Source organism: Tachyglossus aculeatus, chromosome 21 (genome assembly GCF_015852505.1).
Source record: "Tachyglossus aculeatus isolate mTacAcu1 chromosome 21, mTacAcu1.pri, whole genome shotgun sequence".
In the NCBI taxonomy this organism is placed as follows: Eukaryota; Metazoa; Chordata; class Mammalia; order Monotremata; family Tachyglossidae; genus Tachyglossus; species Tachyglossus aculeatus.
The window spans coordinates 15,326,593-15,346,487 of NC_052086.1; the positions used below are offsets into that span (position 1 = coordinate 15,326,593).

The 19,895-nt window shown below is 49.5% G+C and overlaps 2 protein-coding genes across 2 annotated transcripts; both read left to right on the plus strand.

Moving 5' to 3' along the window:
• Positions 1-4,606: 4,606 nt before the first annotated feature.
• On the plus strand, positions 4,607-7,985 carry LOC119941804 (serine protease 33-like). The gene is made up of 6 exons (XM_038762305.1): positions 4,607-4,655; positions 5,199-5,300; positions 5,488-5,650; positions 6,483-6,754; positions 7,517-7,722; positions 7,815-7,985. Exons 1-6 carry the CDS (start codon positions 4,607-4,609, stop codon positions 7,983-7,985), a joined length of 963 nt encoding a protein of 320 aa, XP_038618233.1.
• Positions 7,986-12,870: 4,885 nt separating this feature from the next.
• LOC119942894 (serine protease 33-like) lies at positions 12,871-16,757 on the plus strand. Its single transcript, XM_038763933.1, has 6 exons — positions 12,871-12,919; positions 13,381-13,482; positions 13,682-13,844; positions 14,941-15,212; positions 16,283-16,503; positions 16,587-16,757. Exons 1-6 carry the CDS (start codon positions 12,871-12,873, stop codon positions 16,755-16,757), a joined length of 978 nt encoding a protein of 325 aa, XP_038619861.1.
• The last annotated feature ends 3,138 nt before the right edge of the window (positions 16,758-19,895 follow it).

A 19,895-nucleotide genomic window follows, 5' to 3' on the forward strand; every position in this document is an offset into this window, starting at 1 on the left:
ATGCTCACCTGACCAGCAGAGGAGAAAAGCTGTCTCACCTGCACCTGGGAAGGTGGTGGTGACTCTTCTCTCCCTATCTCTTGCTCTCTCTCTCTCTCTCTTGTCCCTTGGGGCTGGTCCTCATGGCTCTCCCAATTCCCCGTTGATTCCTCAACATTGTGGTTAATATTGATGTTATTTAATATGAATAAAGTTAAGGAAAGTGACAATTGTTGTATTCTTGATTACTTAAGACTTGGGAAAAAAGTGAGTAGAAATGACTGGTCCATTGCTCCAACTGGCCCCAAGCTGGATCTCTGGTTCACTCAGAGGCAATGCTTCAGTCCTCTTCTCCAGTAGCTTTTTTTGAGCTCCTGCCTTGTCCTTGTCCTGTCTATAGTTTCTCGACTCCAGACCTTGAGGGCGATGGGTCACGGCTGCTCAGCTGAGTCTCCTCTCAGCAAGACCAGTCCTGCTCAATATTGTTCTTAGGAGCCACTTCCCTCCTCTCTGGTTCTCAAAGATTTTTCTTTGCTCTCTCCGAAGCCATCAGCCATCACATTTGGGCAGTGGTCCTCCTTTAAAGTTCTGATCCTTCTCCTACTCACCCTGCCTACCTCCCTCCCCAGGCCCATCAGGTGCTACTTCTCCAGTGGTGGTTTTCTCCCTACTGGAGTCCAATCAGTGCAGCTCCCTTGCTACTTCCCACCAAGGATCCACCACCTCCTCTGCTGACCTGCTCCATCTCCATCAGTTCCTTGCCTGGCCCCAGGCACCCTCTGACCAGGGCCCTGGAGAAGATCTTGGCCTAGGCTCATGGGCCCTCAGGCTAGGGGTCACAACAAAATGATCTGCTGCTCACATTTGGGACTCTCTCCCCAAGAGGCAACTTCTTACAGTGGTGGCTGTTAAATGGCAACTGGTGGCCCTTTTCCGGGGGGGAAAATTGGAATGTGTCCAATTCATTTAATCATATTTATTAAGCGGTTTCTGTGTGCAGAGCAACTGCCATGAGCCAGTCACCATAGGGCTCAGAGACTGTAGTGACACAAGAGATTTAAGCCACAAGAGAAGGAAAATGTAGGCCCAAGAGTAGGAGAGGAAACTGAGGAAGAGTGGCAAAGAGAAAAGAACCAATTTTTCCTAGTCGAAAGAGAATTGGCCTGGGAGTTCAGAGACCAGGGTTCTAATCCTGGCCTGGCCACTTGCTTTAGGACCTTGGACAAGTCACCTAACTTTTCTTTGCCTCAATGTCCCCTTCTATATTAATGGCTATTAAAAGTCTGTTCTTCCTCACCTCTTTAGGCTCTGAGCCACGTGTGTTGGGGAAGATATAAGATAATCAAGTTGGGCACAGTTCCTGTACCACATGGTGCTCATAATCTAAGTAAGAGGGAAAATTTTCTCCACAATTCATTTATTCATATTAATGTCTGTCACCTCTTTAGACAGAAAGCTTACTGTGGGCATGGAATGTGTCTACAGACCTGGTTGTATTGTGCTCTTCCAAGCACTTGTATAGTGCTCTGCACACAGTAAGCACTCTTAGAACAGTGCTTGGCACATAGTAAGCACTTAACAAATACCATCATCATCAGTGCATACCACTGATGGATTGATTGATTGACAGAACACTTACTGTGTGCACAGCACAATACTGAGAGTTTGGGAGAGCATAATATATGAGTTGGTAGATGTGTTCCTTGGCCACAAGGACTTCACAGTCCAGAGGGGGAGGCAGACATTAAAATAAATTACAGACCTGTGCGTAAGTGCTGTTGTCATTATTTGGGGAGGTGACAAGTCCGGCGACACACTGGAAGATGCAGAGGTGGAAAGGGCCTTGCCTTCTTGATGGACACCAGAGCTTCAGGACACCTCAGAAGACATCACTCTAATATTTGGGGGAAGGGATCTCAAGACACAGATTGTCTGCTTTTTTTAAAAAAAAAATTTGTTAAGTGTTTACCCTGTGCCAGGCATTATACTAAGCACTGGGGTAGATGTGAGATAATCAGTTTGGACATAGTCCATGTCCCACATGGGGTTCAGCATCTTAATCCTCATCTTATAGGTGAGGTAACTGAGGCACAGAGACACGAAGGTACTTGCCACAGGTCACCCAGCAGCCACATGGCAGAGCTGGGATTAGAACCCAAGTCCACTGATTCTCAAGCCTGGGTTCTTTCAACTAGGCCACACTGCTCCTTTGCTTGAGAACCAGACCTTCCTTCAGTCACCACCAACTCCTGGTGAGATCTGGTCTTGGGGGAAGGAGCAGCTGGTTCTGGGTAAGGCAGGGCAGTAGCTGGAGAGAACAGTGCAGTGGGGCCTAGCACCAGGGGAGAGGGACTGAGTAGCTGAACTGAGCAGAACAGAACAAGACCTAGCTCGATAGCAGCATCTGACTGAGTAGGAGTCTAGACCAGGGAGCAGAGAGGCTAGGGAGAGAATGGTGATGTACTGAGCGAGGCTTCAGGTAGGATTCCTGAAGGCCTCATGTTCTAGGGCTCAAGAAACCTCAAAGGGAGAAACTGTATTAAGATGGGGAAACCAGCCTCCTTTGAGCATCTTCTTTTTTTAAAGGTATTTGGTGGGAGAACCAACCTCCTTTGAGCTCCTCCTTTTTTTAAAGGTATTTGGTAAGCAATCACTATGTGCTGGTTAATGTACTGGGTAAATACAAGCTAATCAGTTAGGACAAAGTCGATGTCCCACATGGGGCTCACAGTATTAATCCCCATTTTACAGATGAGATAACTCAGGCACAGAGAAGTAAAGTGACTTGCCCAAGGATACACAACAGACATGTGGTGGAGCAGGATTAGAACCCAAGTTCTCTGACTCCCAATCTTGCACTCTATCCTCTAGACATGTGACTTCTTCTGTTGTCTGTTCTTCCTTGCCTCCAAAGCCAATCTTAGATCTATGACATGTCTATTTCCTTGGTAGATTTTCCCCCTGACAACCTGCCCCTGTGAGCCTAGGAGTTGCAGCTGCTCTCCCTCAAGTCTAAGGACCCTTGAAGTAGGAGAAGCGGGGACAGAGAAGAGGCTAGAGCAGGAAGGAGTGGGACAGGGAGAGGGAGAGGGAGAGAGAGAAAATGGAGAAGGCTTTGTAGGGAATTCAGGGGAAAGGAAGGATGGCAAGAGGAATGGCTTCAGAGGGAGAGGGGAGCAAAGGGATAACGGAAAAGGAGGGGGAAGACTAGAAGGGAAGGGATTACTATGAAGGAAAAATGGGATAGGATGATGGGGAGTGGATATAAGAGAAAAGGATTGGGTGTGGAGAGGAGGAGTGCAAAGAAGAAAAAGGGAAAGTGGGGGTGAGGGGCAGAGGAGCAAGTGGAAAGGAAGGAGGACTAAAAAAAGAGAGTGGTGGCAAAGGTCACCCACTCATGGAAAGAATTTGCAGAATTTGAGGAACGGAAGGTGAGCCCGCTTGGCACCCATGACTGAAGGTCAGCTGGCCTGACTTCTGCAGATTGGAACCGGGTCTGGGAGGAACATGGATGCCAAAGTCCCCAGATAGTAACACTTCCCTTCCCAGATTGAGAGCTCCAGGGCACCATTTCCATGCTCTCTGAGTGCATCTGTGAGCATTCCAGCCTTGCCAATGGCTGGAAGAAGATCCCATCCCAACTCTCTGTGGTTTTCAGGAGAGGAGTTGGGGAAGGATTAGGTGGCAGAAATCTTGAGGGAGGGGCTTTGGGAGAAGACAACTTCTTTCCTGGCCTCCTCTTCCTCGTGAATATTTTCCTCTTCTTCCTCCTCCTCCTCTTTTTCTTTCTCCTCCTTCTCCTTCTCCTTCTCCTCCTCCTCCTCCTCCTTCCCCTCCTCCTCCTCCTCCTCCTCCTCCTCCTCCTTCTCCAGCTTTGCTGGACCTAAGCCACAGCAATAGTTGGGCTAGTTATGACAGGACTCGGGGTGCAATGCAGAGGTGACTATAACCCTGTTAGAGGATAGGATTGGGCCTACGAGGGTTATGACATTCAGGGAGTGTGCCCAGAGGCTGGCTGGGGGAGAGCCATTCCCATTCAGGAAGGGGGAAGGAAAATGGAGGAAATGACCAATCATATAGTTGTCCCAATGTGGGAGAGGATGCTGGCTTAGACCACAATGGGAACGGAAAAATCTAGGGAACACCCAGGGACCAGGTCCCAGAAGAAAAATAGTTTATCAGGGAGTTAAGCGCCCAGAGACTGATGCCCAGGTGAGCTTCTGGCTTAGCCAGACCCAGCTTCTTCCCAACGCAGATATCCATATTCCCCCAATCCTTAGGCCCTCTCATCCCCCAACCCCAGGAGTCTGCCTGCCTCAGACCCAGACAGGTCCCCAACATTCTTTCCTTCCTCCCAGAGCCCAGGGGGCCGGCTTCTTAGGCTGCAAGAATAGACGGGCTGGTGGTGTGGGCTGACTGGGCTGTGTAGGGGACAGGCCAGGGAGTGCCCTGGAGTAGAACACCCAGGAGGAGGGCAGTGGGGAAGGAGAGGTCAGGAGCAGGGAGAAGGAGGGGCAATGGGAAAAGAAGGTGGAGTTTGGGTGGGGCGTGAGGGTGGGAGGGCCCTGGTTGGGCTTTATATTGAACCCCTGTGGAAATCGGCTTGCAATTGGGGTGAGCAGCAGCCATGGAGATGATCTGCAAAGTTTGGGCTCTAGGGTTGGTGTCTTTGCTTGGTGAGTATCAAGAGACCCTTACCACAATTTCCTCTCTCTCTTCCAGGACTCTTGCATTACCAGCACTTTCATCACCAATTCTGGAGTCCCTGGATCTCCTCTGAGACCAGAAGTCCCCACTCACCTCCAGTCCCTCAGGTTGGGCCCAGGAGTGCCCACCCCCCTCTTGGACCCTCTAGTTGGGCCCAGGAGTTCCCAACTCCTCACTACCTCGCTGACCTCCCCGTCACCCTCAGATGTTCCCTAAGCTCTGAGACCTCCCTCTTTCCCTTCAAATCTAAATGCATTGGTGCCTATAGGCCCTTGTGCCAATTCAGGGGAAAACATGTTCTTCATTCACCCTTACCCACTGCCCTGTTGACTTCCTAAGGCCAAACCCAGGAGTCTTCTTCTCTGAGCCTGACTCCTTCATCACTTGGCAGGAGGCCCTGTCTCCTGAGGACTCACTTGCCCCTCCCCGATTCTAGCAATCGCTGCTCCCCAAGTCACCTTTCAGAGGCAACATGAGTTGGCGAGCTCCTCCTTGGGTTCTTCTCTCCACAGGGATGGTTCTTCTCGTCCCATCGGTCTCCCCCCATCCCCTTGCTGGGTCTTACAGTTTGGACAACCTCGGAGAAGGAGAAAATCAAACCAACTTTAATATAGGTAAAGAGGATCTGGACTCTCTGGACTCTCAAGAGAAAGTGAAGTTTGGGAGGAGAGCTGGAGGAAAACGGGAGAAGAAGCATGCTTAGGCGAGGGGAGCGGGTTCAGGTCTGAGTGGTGGAGAGCAGGACGTTTGGGTCCTGTGGGATTGGGGTGCACGCCCTTGATTCTTTTTCCTTCCCTACAGTCTGTGGCCAATCTCACATCACTAACCGGGTGGTCGGGGGTGAGGATGCCAAGGATGGAGAATGGCCCTGGCAGATCAGCCTCTTTAAGGGCGATGGTCACCAATGTGGCGGCAGCCTGCTCACCAGCTCCTGGGTCCTCACTGCTGCCCACTGCGTATTCCAGTAAGCTGACCATATCAAGTTGGCTAAAGATGGGGGCATCAGGCCTCCCGTCCTCTGCCAGCACCCTATCTCTTGTCTATCCGAGTGGGAAGGAGAAGTTGGGGGTGTGGGGAGGCCAGAAGTGAAGTGTTAGAGTCTCCCAGCATTTAGGGTTGCATCACAAGTCCCAGAGTTATGAGAGACCTCAATGGAGCTGGCCCTGAGCACAGTCCAGCCCAGATTTGGCAAACCAATAGTTTACAGTGAGCTCAACTGGTTGAGGTGGGTGTAAGACCAGCTTAGCTATGGACATCCCAATCTGGCACAACTTCCAGATTTCTGGCAGTCAGAAAATTCAAGACAGTCCTCCTTAACCAGGATGAAGTCACTCCAGTTTTTTAGGTGCTCTGAAGGAGTTCCCTGCCCTAAAGAGGAACAAGGCCAATGGGAGAGAAGGTTTCTAGTCCTAGATAAAGGCAGGAGCTTAGTGAGTCAGGATACCTGGGGCTTATAAAAGAAGAGATTGTTGAAGGTGCTCACCTGGAGACAAAATGGCCACTGGGAAGGGGGGCCTGAGAGGAGGGCAGGGTGTGGTGAGGAAGTTCAGGGGCCCCATGGATGGGGAGGGGAATGCAAAGGAGTAAGGGGAGAGTCACAGAGTGATGGGGGGGGGGGGGGTTAGTTGTGAAGGAAGAAGTGGTGAGGGCCTGAAAGAGGCTTTATGGTTTATGAATTCCCCCCTTCCTCTTTCCTCCTGCTATGTGGAAAAAACAATACATTCATCTGGGTGGGAAACCAAGCTTGTTATACACTATTGGGTGAATGTTCTTTCCTGGCTTCCTCGTTCTCCTAGAGAAGAGCCCTCCAGTTTTTCTGTGATTTTGGGAGCAAACAACTTGGATCCTATCAGCACTGATGGGGTCACCCACAAAGTGAAACAGATCCTGGTGCACCCAAAGTACACGGGTAATGTGGTAGAAAGCAGCGATATTGCCCTGTTGGAACTCTCGGAACCGGTGTCCTTCACGGAGAAGATTCGGCCTATCTGCATCGCCGATGCCTCCTCCCGGCCCGCCTCTGGCACTCCCTGCTGGGCAACTGGTTGGGGAAGTCCAGTGTTTGGAGGTGAGGAAGCCGGCCCCAGATAGAATCCTAACCCTAACTCCCCTTCTGCAACCCAGCCCCTGCTTTCCCTACAATCAGCCCTGCTGAGCAGTGGACCACCTGGGTCCCAGGCCTTGAGTCCTCCCCATACCCTGTTCCCCTCCCAGGAACCAGGTCCTATTCTCAGCCCCATCTCTTTATATTTCACCAAGCTCGCCCCATAATGTCCAGGTCCTTCTCTCCCCTCTTTGCATCCACCCCAGCATCAAACCCAATGGCTAAACCTGCTTCCAGGCCTCTTTTACAGATCTCTTTGAAACAGTATGGCCTAGTGGAAAAAGCACAGGCCTGAGAGTCAGAGGACCCATATTCTAATTCCAGCTCCTTCTGGGTGACCTTGGGCAAGCCACTTAACTTCACCTTGCCTCAGTTTCCTAAAGTGTAGAATGGGGATTCACTACCTGCTGTCCCTTTAACTTAGACTGTGAGCTTCATGAGAACAGGGACTGTGTCCAACCTGTTGGTCTTATATCTTCCACAGCAATGAGTATGATGCTTGGCTCATATTAAGCGCTGAACAAATGTCATAATTACTATTATTATTGTTATTATTATTACCATCATCATTATACTTCTTATTATCAGTATTTTCTCTCCTGAAAGACATGTGTCATCTTTTCCCCTGTTCTATCCTGACATCCCCAGTTCTGTTCTGCTGGGCCAAGGGTAAGGTTTGCCTTTCAGCTCAAATCCTTGCCTTTTCTCTTGCTCCTCTTCCCCTAGGAACTCTGCCACCTCCTGTGGCCCTCCAGAAAGTCGAAGTTCCTCTCATCTATCGCGAGGCCTGTGATGACCTCTACCATCAGCCCTACCAGTCTTCTTCCACCAGCCTTTCTCCACGGGGCGGCAATGAGGTTCCTGAAGATCCCATCGTCTTGGAGGGCATGATCTGTGCCGGTTACCCAGAGGGTCAGAGGGACGTCTGCCATGTAAGGGGTCACATCCCGGGTCCCACTAGTTAGGTTCTACTCAGTGGGCAACCTTCTCATTCCTTACCCTATGCCCCTCTGCTCACTTGCAGGGTGACTCTGGTGGCCCTCTTTCCTGCCCAGTGAATGGCGTCTGGGTGCTGACTGGTGTGGTAAGCTTTGGGCTGGCCTGCGGCACCCCCAGCCACCCTGGAATCTATGCTGACGTAGCCACTTATGCCTCCTGGATCATCGAGAATGTTTCTCAAGGGAACGGAAACTAAATGCTCATCAGACCAGTGGAGAAGAAAAACCATCTCAAATGGGCCCGGGATTGTGGTGGGGGCACATCACTCCATTTTCCTCTCCATCCCCCCTCCCCCCCATCACTTTCTCTCTCTCTTTCTTTTTCTCTCTCACCCCTTGGGGCCAGTCCTCATGGCTTCCCAAGTATTCCTTGACTCCTCAACATGTTGGTTAATATTGATATTATTTTATATTAATAAAAACAAATAAAGTAACAGTTGTTGTATTCTTGATTAAGATGAGGCAAAAAAGTGAATAGAAATGAAATAGTCCGTCACCCAAACTGGGCCTCCAAGCTGGGTCTGTGGCTCACTCAGATTCCACGCTTCAAGGCTCTTCTCAAGTGGCATCACTGGAGCTCCTTCCCTGTCCTCGTCCTGTTTCTGGTCTCCCAACTCTGAACCTCTGGGTGATGGATCACAGCTGCCCAGCTGACTCTCCTCTCGGCAGGACCAGTTCTGCTCAATATTGTTCTTGGGAGCAGCTTCCCCTTCTCTGGTTCTCAAAGATTTTTCTGTGCTCTCTCTGAGGCCATCAACCATCACATTTGGGTAGTGGTCCTTCTTTAAAGTTCCACTCCTCCTCCCACTCAACATACCTCCCTCCTTTCCCAGGCCCCACATCTTCTCACCAGGCCTAGCTCCTCCCACTCAGCTCGGCTCCCTGCTGCTTCCCACTCAGGATCCAGCTTCCCCCAAGCTGACCTGCTCCATCTCTATTAGTCCTCTGCCTGGCCCCAGGGCTCCTTCTAGCTCTGAACAGGTCCCCTGAGAAGAATTTGGCCTAGGCCCATGGGTGCCCAAGCTAGGGGTCACGACAAAATGATGTGGTGTTTGCACTTGAGAACCTCTCCCCAAGTAGTAGCGATGTCAAGGGGTGGGTGGAGAGTGGTGACTGCTGGCCCAGGAGGGCACCACCCTACTTTAGTAGGGCAAATCAGAATATGTTTGATTGCCATGGGCCAGTCCCCATAGGACTTAAAAGACCCAGGAGATTTAAGCAGGAGGAGAAGAAAATTGTAGGCTAAGAGGAGTAGGGGAAGATGGGGCCTAAAGAGAGACTGGAAGCGATTTTTCCTAGTGCTCACTGTGTGAACTTTGGTAAGTCATTTAATTGCTCTGTGCCTCAGTTACCTCATCTGTAAAATGGGGATTAAGACTGGGAGCCCCACATGGGACAACCTGATCACCTTGTATCCCCCCACTTAAGATAGTGTTTCACAGATAGTAAGTGCTTAACAAATACCATCATTATTTGTATTTGTAGGGCAAATCAAAATATGTTTGATTGCCATGGGCCAGTCACCGTAGGACACGTGGCGGATCCAGGATTTGAACCCATGACCTCTGATGCCCAAGCCCATGCTCTTTCCACTGAGCCACACTGCTTCTCTGTATTAAGCATTGGGGTGGATACAAGATAATCAGGTTGGACACAGTCCCTGTCCCACTTGGGGCACGCAATTTAAGTAGGAGGAAAGTTGTCTCTGTAATTCATTTATTCATATTAATTCTGTCTCCCCTTCAGACTGAAACCTTACTGTCAGCAGGGAATGTGTCTATCAACTTTTTATTATTGTACTCTCCCAAACAATTTTATAGTGCTCTACCTTACAGTTAACACTCAATCACTGTTTGGAGTTAGGGAGAGTATAATATGCAGAGTTGGTAGGTATGTTCCCTGTCTACAATGAACTTTGGTTCTGAAGGACCTTACAGTCCAGAGTGGGAGGCAGACATTAGAATAAATTACAGATCAATGCAAAAGTGCTCTTGTCATTTTTAGGGGAGGCAACAAGTCCAGGGACAACCTGGCAGTGGCAGAAGTGAAGGGGCCTTGGTCTTCTTGCTGGACACCAGAGCCTCAGGGTACCTCAGAAGATAATAGTCTGACTCTTTGGGGAAGGGATTTTTAATAAATGCTTTTTTAAAAAATATGGTATTTAAGACCTTATTGTGTGCCAGGCATTGTATTAAGCACTGGGTTAGAAACAAGATAATCAGGTTGGACGCAGTCCATGTCTCACATAGGGTTCACAGTCTTAATTCTGATTTTACCGATGAGGCAACTGAGGCACAGAGAAATGAAATGACTTACCCAAGGTCACCCAGCAGCCTCATGGGTGGAGTTGGGATTAGAACCCACATCCTCTGATTTCCAGGCCTGGATTATTTTCTCTAGACCGTATTGCTTCTCTCCGTGAGAGCCAGACGTTTCTTCAGTCCTCATCACCTCCAGCCTAGATCTGGCCCTGGGGGAAGGAGCAGCCGGCTATGGGTAAGGCAGGGCAGCAGCTGGAGAGAACAGTGCAGTGGGGCCTGGCTCCAGGGTAGAGCAACTGTGTAGCTAAACTGAGCAGAACAGAAAAGAACCTAGCTCGATAGCAGCATCTGACTGTGCTCGGTAGGAAAAGAGTGGTGATGTACTGAGCTAGGCTTCAGGTTGGACTGCTGCAGGCCTCATGTTCTAAGACCAGACACCCCAAAGGGGAGAAACTATTAAGACAGGGACCAGTGTCCTCTGGCTTTGGTGGGGTTTTTACGTTATTTGTTAAGCACTTACTATGTGCCAGGCACTCTAGTAAACGCTGGGGTACATTCAAGCTGGTCAGCTAATCAGTCTGTGTCAAGCATGGGGCTCACAGTCTTAATTCCCATTTTACAGATGAGGTAACTGAGGCAGAAAGAAGTGAAGGGACTTGCCCAAGTATACACAGCAGACGAGCGGTGGAGCAGGGATTAGAACCCATGATCATGCTCTCTCCACTAGGCCCTGCTGCTTGTCCTTTTTTTTAAGGTATTTTTGAAGTGCTTACTGTGTGTCAAACACTGATTAAAGAACTGAGGCAGATAAGTAGATACAAGCAAGTTAGGTTGGACACAGTCCCTGCTCCGCATGGGGCTCATAGTCTAAGTAAGAGGTAGAACAGGAGAACTAAGACCCAGAGTTGTGGGCTGGGAATGTATCTGTTTTTTGTTGTATTGTATGCTCCCAAGTGCTTAGTACAGTGCTCTGCACACAGTAAATGCTCAATGAATAGGCTGGAATGAATGAATGACTTGCCCAAGGTCACACATCAGCTAAGTGGCAGAACTGGGATTAGAACCCAGTTCCTCTGACTCCCAAATCCATGCTCTTTCCACTAGGCAATACTGCTTCTCTCCTGCTGTCTCTTCCTCCTTTTTGCTACAAAAGCCAGTCACAGCTCAATGAAACCACCTTTTGCTGGGTAGATTCTGCCCCTGCAGGCCTGCCCCTGTGAGCCCCAAAGTTCCCAATGCTCTCGTTCAATGTCTGAGGGCCCTTGGAGTAGAAGGTGGATGGAAGAGAGGGTAGGGCTTTGGGGAGGAGGAGTTGGGGACAGGGAGAGGGAGAGAGAAAATGGAGAAGGTTAGGTAGGGAATATAGGGGAAAGGGAAGAGGGGAAGAGGAATGACTTCAGAGAGAGAGGGAAAAAAGGGATTAGGGAAAAGGAGAGGAAAGAATAAAAGGAATGGGATTAGTACGAAAGGAAAAAAATGGAATAGGATGGTGGGGAAAGGAGTCAAGAAAAACGGTTGGGGGTGAGGAAAGGAGGAGTGCAAAGATGAAAGAGGGAAAGGAGGAGTGGCAACGGGGGTGGAGGACAGTGGAAAGGAGTGAAAATTTTTAAAAAAGGGAAAATGGTGGCGAAGATCACCCGCTTGTGGGAGGAATTTGAAGAATTCGAGGAATGGCAGGTGAGCCCAACTGGCACCCAGGAATGAAGGTCAGCTGGCCTGACTTCTACGGATTGGAACTGGGTTTTGGAGGAATCTGAGGGCCACAGTCCCCAGCTGGTAGCTCTTTCCTTCCCTCCCCAGAATGAGAGCACCAGGACACTGTTTCCATGCTCTTTGAGCACAGTTGTGAGAATTCCTGCCTTTTCAATGGCTGAAAGAGATCCCATCCCACTTATCTGGGTTTTGGTAGGAGAACCTGGGGAAGGGCTAGGTGGAAGAAATCCTGAGGGAGAAGCTTTGGGAGAAGACAAAAGCCTTTCTGGCCTCTCCTCCTCCTCCTCCTCCTCCTCCTCCTCCTATTCTTCCTTTCTCCTCCTCTTTCTTCTTCTCCTGCTCTTCCTTCTCTTCTCCTCCACCAGCTCTGCCAGCCTTAGCCCACAACCATAGTTGTGCCAGTTATGGCAGGAGTTGGGAAAAAGTACAGATATGACTGTGCCCCTGTCAGAGGCTAGAATTGGACCTACAAGGGCCTTGGCACTCAAGAAGCATGACCAGAGGCTGGCTGGGGGACAGCCATTCCAATCCAGGAAGGAGGAAGGAAATTGGAGGAATTAACCAATCATATGGCCATCCCAAGGTCGAAGGAGACCTTGGCTTAGGTCACACTGGGGATGGAAAAATGTAGGGAAAATCTTGGGACCAGGCCCCAGAAGAAAAATACACTTCCTCAGAGTAGAGCACCTAGAGGCAAATAGCCCAGGGGTGCTTTCGGCTTATCCAGGGCCAGCTTCTATCCATATTTCCACACACACTGTGCCCTCTCATCCCCCAACCATAGGTTGTCTGCCTGCTTCAGTCCCAGGTTGGTCCCCAACTTTCTTCCCTCTGTTCCCAGGCTCGGGGGTCTGGCTTCCTAGACAGCAGGGAGAGGGGGCTGGTGGTGTGGTCTGACTGGACTGAGTAGGGGACAAAGCAGAGAGGGCTCTGGAGTAGAACACTTAGAAGGAGGGCAATGGGGAAGGAGAGATCAGGAGCAGGGAGAAGGCGGGGCAATGGGAAAAGAAGGTGGAGTTTGGGTGGGGCGTGGGGGTGGGAAGGCCCTGGTTGGACTTTATATTGAGCCCCCTTGGAACTCGGATTGCAGTCGGGGTGAGCAGCAGCCATGGAGATGACCTACAAAGTTTGGGCTCTAGGGTTGGTGTCTGCACTTGGTGAGTATCAAGAGTCTCTTTCCGTGATTCCTTCTCTCCCCTTCAGAACAAATTCTGGAGACCCTGGCTTTCCCCCGGGACCAGGAGTCATCACTCCCCTCTGGACCTTCTAGTGGGTCACAGGAGTTCCTCAACCCCCCTCTTACCCCACTGTCCCTTCCCATCACCCTCAGGTGTTCCCAGAACTCTCAGTCCCCCTTCTTGCCTCTCAAATCTAAATGCATTGGTGTCTATATTGTGCCACTTCAGGGGAAACCATGTACTTTGTCCTTACTCCTTGCCCTGCTGACTTCCTGGGGCCATACCCAGGAGTCCTCTTCTCTGAGCTTGACTCCTGTATCATCTGCCCGGGGAGGGACTGTGGAGACCCCATCACCCATATATGGCAGCTGCTTCTCCCCATTCTCCTTTTGGATACAAGATGGGTTCGTGAACTTCTCCTTGGGTTCTTCTCTCTGCAGGGATGATTCTTCTCGTCCCATCAGGCTCTACCCATCCCCTTGCTGGGGCTTACAGTTTGGACAACCCTGAAGAAGGAGAAAATCAGACCAACTTTAATATAGGTGAAGAGGAGCTGGGGCCAGGATTGCTCCTGGGCTCTCAAGAGGAAGTGAAATATGGGAGGAGAGCTGGAGAAAAGCAGGAGGGGGGGACATACTAATGCCTGGGGAGGAGGAGAGCCTGAGGGATGGGGAGCAGGATGCCTGTGTCCTGGAGTGTCGGGGCTGACATGCTCTTGACTCTCTCTGTCTCTCACTACAGTCTGTGGGCAATCTCCCAACTCAAACCGGATAGTCGGGGGTGAGGATGCCAAGGATGGAGAATGGCCCTGGCAGGTCAGCCTCTTTTTGGACGACTCACACTACTGTGGCGGCAGCCTGCTTACCAACTCCTGGGTTCTCACTGCTTCCCACTGTGTATTCAAGTAAGTTGGTCATATCGCCTTGGCTGAAAACCAGGGAATCAGCCCACACCCCATCCCTTTTCTGCCCACCAGAGTGGGCAGGAGAAGTTGGGGTGGGGGAGAACAGAATGTAGGGTTAAGGTCTCCCAACATTCAGGGTTGCATCACAAGTTTCAGAGTTCTCAGAGACTTCAATGGAGCTGCATTGGGCACCATCCAGCCCAGTTGTGAGAAGCAGCGTGGCTCTTTGGAAAGAGCACGGGCTTTGGAGTCAGAGGTCATGGATTCAAATCCCGGCTCTGCCAATTGTCAGCTGTGTGACTTTGGGCAAGTCACTTAACTTCTCTGGGCCTCAGTTACCTCATCTGTAAAATCGGGATTAAGACTGAGCCCCCCGTGGGACAACCTGATCACCTTGTAATCTCCCCAGCACTTAGAACAGTGCTTTGCACATAGTAAGCGCTTAATAAATGCTATTATTATTATTATTATTATTATTATTATTATTAGTCTAGAGTGAGCTCAAGCAGCTGGGGTGGGTGAAAGACGAGCTTAGTCATGACCCTCCTGATGTGAGCACAACTGACTGTTTTCTCCATTGGGCTAGAATGTCCTCAAAAAATTTAAGACATTCCTGAACGATCATCCCAGCTCTAGGAGAGTCTTGCAAGAGTTTCCTGCCCTAAAAAAGAAGAGGGGCAGTGGGAAAGAAGGTATCTAATTCTAGGTAAAGGCATGAGGTTGTCGAGTCAGGACTACTGGGGCTTGAAAAAGATCAGATTGTTGGCTTGCTATAATGGAGAAGACACTCCCTGGGAGCTAGGGGCAAAGTGGCCACTGGGCAAGAGGCCCTAAGAGAAGGGTAGGGTGTCAGGGCCCCCCTAGACAGGGAGGAGACTGCAAGAATGAAGGGGAGAGTGACAGAGTGAGGAAGAAATCACAACCTGCTAAAGCAGTTAGGTGAGTGAGTTGTAGAAGACGAAGTGGTGACGGCCTGAAAGAAGTTTTACAGTCTACAAGCCCCCATCCTTTCACCTCTCTGCTGTTTGGGAAAAAAAACAAATCCACTCAGCTGTGTGGGAAACCATGCTTGTTGTGGTCTTCCTCTTTCTCCCAGAATTGAGCCATCACGTTTCTCCGTGGTCCTGGGAACAAACACCTTGGATCCCATCAGCTCTGATGGTGTCACCCACAAAGTGAAACAGATTTTGGCGCATCCAGGCTACGCAGGTAACATCGAAGACAGCAGCGATGTTGCCCTTTTGGAACTCTCAGAACCAGTGTCCTTCACGGAGAAAATTCGGCCCATCTGCATCGCCGACAACTCCTCCCGGCCTGCCTCTGGCACACCCTGCTGGGTGACTGGTTGGGGAAGGCTAAAATTGGGAGGTGAGGCAGTCTGCTCCAGTCATAAACCTAACGCTTTCTTCCCTTCCGCAACCCAACCCACATCATCCCCTGCTCTCCCCAAGATCTCAGCCCTGCTGGGCATTAGAAAGTGGACCTCCTGGATCCCAAGCCCTGACTCCTCCCTATACCTGCTCTCTTCCCAGGAACCAAGTCCTGTTCTCAGCCTCACCTCCTTGTATTTCACCTAGCTCTCCCCTTAGTGCCCTGGTCCTCTCCTCCCCTCTTTCCATCCATCCCAGCATCAGTGGCACCAACTCAATGGCTAATCCTCCTTCCCGGCCTCTTTTCCAGAACTCTTTGAAAGAGCTTGGCCTAATGGAAAAAATGCTGGCCTGGGATCCAGAGGATCTAGGCTCTATTCCTAACTCTGTCTCTTCCCTTCTGGATTATCTTGGGAAAGTCACTTAACTTCTCCATTTCCTCATCTGTAGAATGGGGATTCAATACCTGCTGTTACTTTTACTTAGACCGTGAGCCTCATGAGGGACGGGGACCGTATTCTCCCTAATGGCCTCATATCTACCCCAGTGATTAGTATGGTACTTGGCCCGTAGTAAATACTGAACAAATACTATTAATATAATTATTAATATAATAATTATTATATTCTTATAATAATTATGTTATTTGTTAAACATTTACTATGTGTCAAGTACTGTTCTAAGCTCTGGGGTAGATACAAGGTAATCAGGTCAGACACAGTCCCTGTCCCATATGGGGCTCACAGTCTTAATCCCCATTTTACAGATGAGATAACTGAGGCAAAGAGAAGTTAAGTGACTTCCCAAGGTCACACAGCAGACAAATGGTGGTGCGGGGATTAAATCCCATGACCTTCTGACTCGTGGGCCCGTGCTCTAACCATTACACCATGCTGCTTCCACTGTGCCACACATTATAATTATCATTATCATTTTCTCACCCGCAAAGCCACGTATCATCCTTCCCTCTGGCCTCCATGTTGGCGGCTTTGCTCCATGGGAGCAGGGGATGAGGTTTGTTTGCCATCCACCTCAATTCCTTGACTCTCTTTTCCACCTCTCCCCTAGAAAATCTGCCCCCTCCACTAACTCTCCAGAAGGTCGAAGTGCCTCTCATCTACCGTGAGGCCTGTGACAACTTCTACCACCAGCCTCAACCATCATCTACTGAACAGCCTTCTCCCACCAGCCCCTCCCCACGGAATGGTGATGAGATTCCTGAGGGCCCCATCATCTTGGAGGGCATGATCTGTGCCGGCTACCCAGAGGGCCAACGGGACTCCTGCAGTGTAAGGGGCCGCGCCCCGGGTACCCCTGGTTGGGTCCTACTCAGTGGGCATTCCTCACTCATCATCCCTCTGTTCTCTTGCAGGGTGACTCTGGGGGCCCTCTTGCCTGCCCAGTGGATGGAGTTTGGGTGTTGACTGGTGTGGTTAGCTTTGGGGAAGGCTGTGCCTTCCCAAACCGCCCTGGAGTTTATGCTGACGTGGCCACTTACTCCTCCTGGATCCTCAAGAATGTTCCTCAAGGGAATGGAAACTAGATGCTCATCTGACCAGCGGAGGAGATAGGCTGTCTCACCCCAGCCTGGGAAAGTGGTGGTGACTATTCTCTCCCTCTCCTTCTCTCTTCTCCTCTCTCTCTCTCTGTCTCTCTTGTCCCTTGGGGCTGGTCCTCATGGCTCCCCTAGTTACCCTTTGATCCCTCAACATGGTGGTTACTATTGATGTTATTTAATATGAATAAAGTTAAGAAAAGTGACAATTGTTGTATTCTGGTTTACTTAAGTCACGGGAAAAAAATGAATAGAAATGACAGGTCCGTCACCCAAACTGGTCTTCCAAGTAGGGACTGTGGGTCACTCATATTCAGTGCTTCAGTTCTCTTCTCCAGTGGCAGTGCTGAAACACCCCTCTTGTCCTTGTCATGTCTGTGGTAGCCCGACTCCAGATCTTGGAATGATAATAATAACAATAATAATAATAATAATAATAATGGTACCTATTAAGCGCTTACTATGTGCCAAGCACTGTTTTAAGGGCTGGGGGGATACAAGGTGATCAGATTGTCCCACGTGGGGCTCACAGTCTTAACCCCCATTTTACAGATGAGGGAACTGTGGCCCAGAGAAGTTAAGTGACTTGCCCAAAGTCACACAGCTGACAATTGGTGGAGCCGGGATTTGATCCCATGACCTCTGACTCCAAAGCCCGGGCTCTTTCCACTGAGCCACGCTGCTTCTCTGGGCCATGGCTGCTCAGTTGACTCTCCTCTCGGCAGGACCAGTCCGGCTCAATATTATGCTTTAGGAACTGCTTCTCCCTTTCTGGTTCTCAAAGATATTTTGTGCTCCCTCTGAGGCCAGCCACCATTTTCATTCATTCATTCAATCTTATTTATTCATTCAATCGTATTTATTGAGTGCTTACTGTGTGCAAAGCACTGTACTAAGCGCTTGGGAAGTCCAAGTTGGCAACATCTAGAGACGGTGCAGAGCACTGTACTAAGCGCTTGGGATGTACAAGTTAGCAACATATATAGACGGTCCCTACCCAACAGCGGGCTCACAGTCTAGAAGGGGGAGACAGACAACAAAACAAAACATATTAACAAAATAAAATAAATAGAATAAAAATGTACAAGTAAAATGGATAGAGTAATAAACCATTCCATTTGTTCAGTGATCATTCTTTAAAGTTTCACTCCTTCCCCCACTGAACTCATCCCCTTCCCTTCCCAGGCTCACTAGATCTTCCCACCAGGCCCTATTTCTCCCAGGGTGACTTTCCTTCTCCTGGAGTTGATTCAGCTTGGCTCCCTGCAGCTTTCCACTCTGGATCCACCACACCCTCCACTGACTTACTCCATCTCCATCAGTTCCCTGCCTGGCCCCAGGGCTCCTTCAAGCTCTGAACAGGGCCCTGGAGAAGATCTGGTTCCGGGCCCATGGGTCCCCAGAATGGGTGTCACAACAAAATGATCTTCTGGTCACATTTGGGAACCTCTCTTCGAGAAGCAACTGGTTCCCAGGGGTGGCTGGTGATTGGAGACTGGTGGCCCCAGAGGGCACAACCCTTCTTCAGTGGGGAAAATTAGGAGTGTCTGATTGCCATGGGCCAGGAACCACAGGGCTTAGAGACTGTAGTGACACAGGAGATTTAAGCAGGAGGAAAAGGAAAATGTGACATAAGAGGAGGAGGGGAAACTGGGGCCCAGAGAGAAAGAGGAAGCAATTTTTCCTAGTGGAAAGAGCACTGGCCTAGAATTCTGGAAAAAAGGGTTCTAATTCTGGCTTGGCCACTTGCCTGCTCTGTGAACCTTGGCAAAGCACTTAACTTCTCTGTGCCTCAGATTCACCCACAGTACTGATGCTTGTGAAATGCTTATTCTTGACCCAAACCTTTAGACTCTGAGCCATGTTTGGGACAGGGACTAGGTGTGATCTGAGTGCTCTGCACACAATAAGTGCTCAAAATATACGATTGAAGGAATGAATTATACTATATCACCCTAACGTTTAGCACAGAGTGTTTTACAATCAATTAGTATGGACTTGGGTTTTTTTAATGTAATTTGTTAAGTGCTTACTAAATGCTATTCCTAATTGCTGGGGTACATGTAAGCTAATCAACTAATTATTCTACATTCATTCATTCAATGGTATTTTTTGAACACTTACTGTGTGCAGAGCACTGTACTAAATGCTTGAAAAGTACAATATCTCACATGGGGCTCACAGTCTTAATCCCCATTTTACAGATGAGGTCTTTCCCAAGGATACAGAGCAGACATATGGCAGAGCAGGGATTAGAACCCACGATTGTGCTTTATCCACTAGGCCATGCTGCTTTTACTTTTTTTATGGTATTTGTTAAGCACTTACTGTGTGTCAAACATTGATTTAAGCACTGGGATAGATATATGAATTAGGTTGGACACAATCCCTGTCCTGCATGGGGTTTGTGGTGTAAGTAGGAGGTAGAACAGGAGAACTGAAGCACAGAGAAGTTAGGTGACTTGCCCAAGGTCACACAGTAGCCAAGAGGAGGAACTGGATTAGAACCCAGGTCCTCTCCTTGCACTAGGCTATGATGCTACTGATTGCCTGTCTACTTGTTTTGCTTTGTTTCGTTGTCTGTCTGCCCCCCACCCCCTCTAGACTGTTGAGCCCGTTGTTGGGTAGGAATTGGTTCTATTTGTTGCTAAATTGTACTCTCCAAGCACTTAGTAGAGTGCGCTGCACACAGTAAGTGCTCAATAAATATGACTGACAATGAATGAAAAGCTTCTCTCCTGCTGACTGTTCCTTCTTTTTGCCTCAAAAGCCAATCTCAGATCGATGAAACCACTGTTTGCTGGGTAGACTCTGTCCCTGCAAACCTGTCCCAGTGAGTCCCAGACATCCTGCTGCTCTCATTCAATGCCTGAGGGCCCTTGGAGCAGGAGAAGGTGGACAGGGGAGAGGATAGGGCTTGGGGGAGGAGAGGACGGGACAGGGAGGGAGAGAGAAACAATGGAGAGGGTTAGATAGGGAATATAAGGGAAAGAGAAGGGGGGAAGAGGAATGACTTCAGAGGGAGAGGAGAGAAAAGAGATAAAGGAAAAGGAGATGAAAGAATGAAAGGGATGGGATTAGTACAAAAGAAAAAACATAGAATAGGATGGTGGGGACAGGAGACAA